The sequence below is a fragment of the Populus euphratica genome, unplaced genomic scaffold, assembly GCF_000495115.2.
Source record: "Populus euphratica unplaced genomic scaffold, PopEup_1.0 scaffold181.1, whole genome shotgun sequence".
Lineage (NCBI taxonomy): Eukaryota > Viridiplantae > Streptophyta > Magnoliopsida > Malpighiales > Salicaceae > Populus > Populus euphratica.
The window spans coordinates 743,708-749,171 of record NW_011499958.1 but is presented as its reverse complement, the minus strand read 5'-3'; the positions used below and the strand labels follow the sequence as shown (position 1 = coordinate 749,171).

Sequence of the window (5,464 nt, the reverse complement as noted above, 5' to 3'; positions counted from 1 at the left end):
TCCAATGCAAATACATGATGAATGTTTCCATAGAGTGTGGTCTGCATACGTCATTTCTACTTCAAATTGCTTTAGCCCCTAATACCTGGGATTGTAAAGATTGACCTGGCCATGAAAGAAACAAAAAGGGAAGCTTATTGAACTAATCATGGATCTTTTTATTTCTTTATTCACGTTACATCAAGGTATTATCATGTTGAGGTTCTGAATTTAAGTTAAACGACGGATTCCTTTCTCTTTATCAGGAAAAAAAAATAGCCAAAAGGGCATTGAGCAAGAGGGAAATGAGGATGTTGTTGTAAGGAGTTGCTGATTATTATCTTATTAGATCTTTTTGACCTGATACTTCGTCTCATGAAAAAAGGGGGATGTGGACCGTGTGAAGAATAGTTGAGAAAGGGGACACAAATTAGCCTGTTGAGGCATGGGGGGAGGAAGAGGAAAGCATGGCCTGTTTCTATCTGTCCGCTTTTATCTGCACCATAGGCCCTACATGCAAAAACATCTATGGGGAGTCCTTCTGAGTTGAGTAGCAATTCCACCGGCAATAGTTTTAACGTTTCTGTTTTCTTCAATCGAACAGGGCCAGACACAATCCCCCTGTCCCACGTTTTGGACATCCTCGAATGTTTATATGATTCTGAGGATCTATTTTCATCTACTTCGGTCTCGTGCTCTCTTGCTCTTGCATGAATCGTGCTACTTGCATATATGTCACTATGTGCTGTCAGTAAATTTGGCCTGAATGTTTCGAAGTTACCAGTTGAAATTTATTTTATGATGCTGTTTCAACTGCCAACTGCTGTGGCAAGCACCACACAAGCCCAAATTCTGGCTGACATTTGGGAATCTAATCCTGTGGGCATAAGCAGCAGATCACATTTGACAGAAATTCAGGAACTTTAGTAACATCGACGAGGGCAAAAAGGAAATGCATAGAGTTGCATGCAAATAAAAAATTGTAAATGGGAGAAAGGCAAAGGATGAAGCAGATTCAACCACATTGCTTCTACTACTGTACAAGAAACCCACCCAGGACCACCAGCTAAATCTGATATCAATATCCAAAGCACACTCTTCAATTTTTCCAACAAGTCTCCTCTTTTGTGTTCTTGGGATACGAAAAGAGAATCAATCAATGATTACCTTGGAAGCGAAGAAAAACAAGGACCAAAATTATTTCAACTTTGATTCGATGACTGTTTTATTAGAGGTTGAGAAGTCTTTCCCCATTCTTCCGGTGGACTCTTTACTTCCATTAACAATGCCACCACTTCCTTCATGGTGGGGCGCTCTGCAGGCGAAGAGTTCACACAGAACATTGCAATTCCTAGTGTTTGCAGCATTTCCTGCACCATTTGGTCTGGCAAACCTTGAAGCTTCGCATCTAGTATTGATACAGCTTGTTCAAAGCTTCCCATCTTTTTCTTCACCCACTCAACTATGTGTAATCCATCTCCTATATGAGGCTCAACAGCACTGCGGCCACTTATGATCTCTAGCAATACCACTCCATAACTGTAAACATCACTCTTTTCTGTAATGTTCATGGTGTATCCATATTCTGCAATGAACATGGAAATATATTTATTATTAGCAAATGAAATAAGAATTACAAATAGAACAGCACACGACAAGATTCCATCAAGCATATGATGACAAATCAACTAAAAAAAACACGAACAAATATATTGGAGTTCTAGAAATCGGGGATGCTTACCTGGGGCTATATAACCATAAGACCCAGCTACCCTGGACATGGCATGATGATAATTTGTAGAGTTCATCAGTTTGGCCAGGCCAAAATCAGCCAAATAGGCCTCATTCTTTGAATCCAGAAGTATGTTGTTGCACTTAACATCTCTGTGAAGAATTGCTGGCACGCAATCATGATGAAGATAAGCTAGACCCTGAGCTGAACCAACAGCTATTTTGTACCTCGTTTCCCAATCCAGGTTCCTATTCCCCTGCAGAAGCTGTTGCAGATTGCCATTTGAAATGTAGTTGTACAGAAGGAGCTTGACACTCCTATTCGAACAATAGCCTAAAAGCTTCACGATATTCCGGTGTCGAATGTGTCCAAGAATTTGAATTTCTGCAGCAAAAGAATCCACCGGATCCTCGTCTTGTTTTGTTTTCCAAAGCTTTTTCACCGCTATCAACTGCCCATTTGGCATCTCAGCCTTGTAAACAATCCCAGAACAGCCTTTCCCGATAACATTCTCCTCCTTCAAGCAATCTAGGATGTTATCAACGGTGAAGTTAAGCTTCTGAAATGGGATGAAAGTCCATGGATAGGAGAAATCTTCGGCTCCTGACGATGCTGTTAATGCTCCAGAAGATTTCTCCATTGCATACCTATGGTTCCGCACCACTATAGCAAAGGAAGCAATGACTATAATGGTCACTGAAGCCAGAATAACTGAAATCAAAGCTACAGTTTTGGCAGATTTTAATCCATTTCTTTGAACTATTCTCGAAGAGCAAGAAGTACCATCTGTGGATTCACAAAGTCTTGGGTTTTGTAGGTATGAATTTGACGATAGAGTTCTGAAGAATGGTGATACAGGAATTGGGCCTGAAAAGTTATTGTAGGAGATATTAAGGGAAGTGAGGCTAGTAAGGGAACCAAGAACCTTAATCTTTCCATAAAGGAAATTATGGGAAAGATCAAGTGACTGTAACTGTGTCAAGCTAGACATCGTTTCAGGAAGTTCACCAGTAAATCCATTTAAGCTTAAATCCAAACTAATTGTTAAGCTTGTGACATAACCAATTTCATGCGGGATTGGACCAGAGAAGCTATTATAGCTCAAATCAAGCAGCGTTAGCTTCTGCAAGTTTCGGATGGACCTTGGGATTGCCCCTGTGAGCAGATTGTTATTGAGAATGAGCTTGTTCAAGTAACTGAAGTTTCCAAAACTCCAAGGAATTTCACCTGTGAAGCTGTTCCTGCTAAGATCAAGCTGCTCCAAATTTACAAGCTCTCCTAGTAGAGATGGTATCTCTCCAGTAATGTAGTTGTTGTGCACATCCAACAGCTCAAGAACTGTGATGTTGGCAATCTCCAAAGGTAGACCGCCTGAAAAATGATTCATATACAAGTCCAGAAATACCAAATTCTGCAATTGGCCTATCTCCTTGGGAATATGACCTGAAAGCTGGTTTTCTCCAAGCCTCAATCTCACTAAAGACTCACAATTTGCAACAGTGCGAGGCAACCCCCCTGATAATGAATTCCCTAGAAGCAGAAGTTTGCTCAATTTCTTCAAACTGAAAATCTCTTCTGGAATTGAGCCTGTGAGCTTGTTTCTTGAAAGATCAAGAGCATATAATTCTGTGCAGTTCCCAAAAGAGGCTGGTATTGTACCGGACACTAAATTACCCCACAAGAATAAACTTTGCAAATACTTCAAATTGCCAACCTGCCATGGAATTGTACCTGACAGTAGGTTCTTGTCAAGCTGGAGAGCAGTTAAACTTGTACAGTTACTCAACTGCCAGGGTATTAAACCAGTAAGTGAATTATCAGACAAGTGAAGCTGCTCGAGATACACTAACTTTCCTAAATCAGCAGGTATTTCGCCAGAAAGATCGTTAGCTGAAGCATCAAGCAAAACAAGTGATGAACAATTTGAAAGTTCAGCTGGGATTGCTCCAGATAGTGTATTTCCCCAGAGAAGCAAACTAGTAAGTTTTTGCAACTTACCCAGTTGAGGAGGGACTGAACCAGTGAGCTTATTCATGTGCAAGTACAAGTTCCTTAACTCTGAACACAAACCAAGCTCAGGTGGTATAGAACCAAATACCTCAGTATCATAAAGAGACAAAGTTTGAAGATTGATCAAGTTCCCAAATGTGGGTGGTAATACCCCTGAAAGACCAGTTGCTGCAGCACCAAATGTTGTGAGATTGGTTAACAGTCCTAATTGTAACGGTATTTCTCCTGTAAGAAAAGGATTGCCACCAACTCTAAATTCTTGGAGCGAGACTAAAGAACCCAATTGAGATGGTATTGAACCATTGAAGAGATTGTCTTGTAAGCAAAGAACTTGTAAAGAAGTAAGGTTTGCGAGTTGGGGAGGTATCCTACCAGATAATTTATTGGAGTTCAAGTAAAGAAACTGAACGGAAGAGAGCTGGCCAAGTTCCTGTGGTATAGTACCAGAAAGAGAGTTAGAGGAGAGGTCTAAAAGTCTAAGATGGGTGAGTAGGCCAAATGAAGGAGGGATAGCGCCAGAGATATTAGTCGAGGAGAGATTGACAAGTTGTAGAGAGGAAAGAGAGGAGATTTGTGAGGGCAGCGAGGAAAGATTAAGGAACGTGTTAGGGAGAGAAAGGGAAATAACTCTATTTTGTGGAGAGCACGTAATGCCTTGCCATGAACATGGAGTTGGGCTTGATGGGTTCCATGAGGAGAGGATTGATGATGATGCTTTTGCTGATTGCTCTGCTGCTGAGATAAGAGAAAGAAGGGCTTCTCCATCAGAAGATAGAGAGACTACAAAAAATGTTTTGGTACTGGTTATCATCATTACCAAGAATGAGCAAAACAAGAGGGAATGGTGGCTTGGCTTCTCCATTAGAGCGATGATGATTTGAGGAATCTTGGGTTAATAGAAAGGAGGTTTTTTTGATGATTTTGAAAGTGGTGATAGTGAATGGAGGTACAGGGATGATGAAAGAAAGTCCACTCAGGAGACAACATGCATGTGAGAGCAGTTCCCGTGGAGGCTTGGATGCTTGAGTTTTACACTAAAGTGTTGAAACCATGCATGTGAACTATACAAAAAGAAGAGTGCCACTAGATCTCTTGTGGAAGAGTAGCTGATACAGTCAAAGTGAAGAAAACGTTACCCGAAAAAATTCCCTCTCTGATATTAAAGGCAACCAAAGCTAGGTGGTGACCGGTGGTGATGGTGCTAGTATTTTAAGCCAGATGAAGATATCATCAAGCTTTTTGTGTCCAAGTTCTGACACTGCACATTTTATCTATGATCGGTTTCTGGGTGCAGATAGTGTTGGTGGCTGAGATGTTGTTGGTTGTGGTTGTGGTGGACCTGATGGTGGATGGTGGCTGAGGTTGGAGTTTGAACAATCTTCTTCTGGTTGCCTTTTATGCTTTGGCATTTAAATAGGTAGTTCTTATTTCAGAGCAGTTCACATGGGCGGGCGCTTCAGCTTCTTTGTGAATAGCCCAAATTGCCATTGTTTCAGCATGGAAGCATTTTGTTGTCAAGTGGGGTAGTGTTGACCTTTTGTTGTCTTGGGTGCTCCCATCAGTTCCTCCATCCTTATACATGCACCTGGCAATAGTTGGGGACGTGCACGGGTCAGCGGGCCACCCCGTTGCTGACATGGCACAACCCTGACTGTCTAAATAGCTCAATATAAATGCATGCTGCCAGAAAGACAAATGGGCTGGCAATAGTTGGGGACGTGCACGGGTCAGTGGGCCACCCGG

General features: G+C 41.6%; 1 protein-coding gene across 1 annotated transcript; it reads right to left on the bottom strand.

The window, feature by feature from the left end:
* Positions 1 to 921: 921 nt before the first annotated feature.
* On the bottom strand, positions 922 to 5,121 carry LOC105138513 (probable LRR receptor-like serine/threonine-protein kinase At1g34110). The gene is made up of 2 exons (XM_011044610.1): positions 1,721 to 5,121; positions 922 to 1,564 (listed from the first exon to the last, which is right to left on the bottom strand). The coding sequence occupies exons 1-2, from the start codon at positions 4,581 to 4,583 to the stop codon at positions 1,182 to 1,184; spliced, it is 3,246 nt and encodes a 1,081-aa protein (XP_011042912.1). The 5' UTR covers positions 4,584 to 5,121; the 3' UTR covers positions 922 to 1,181.
* Positions 5,122 to 5,464: the final 343 nt, after the last annotated feature.

Coding starts and splice junctions, on each gene's coding strand:
- LOC105138513 (XM_011044610.1), bottom strand. CDS start 4,583: ATGGAGAAGCCAAGCCACCATTCCCTCTTGTTTTGCTCATTCTTGGTA. Junction 1,565..1,720: donor TTATGGTTATATAGCCCCAG/GTAAGCATCCCC, acceptor TGTTCATTGCAG/AATATGGATACACCATGAAC.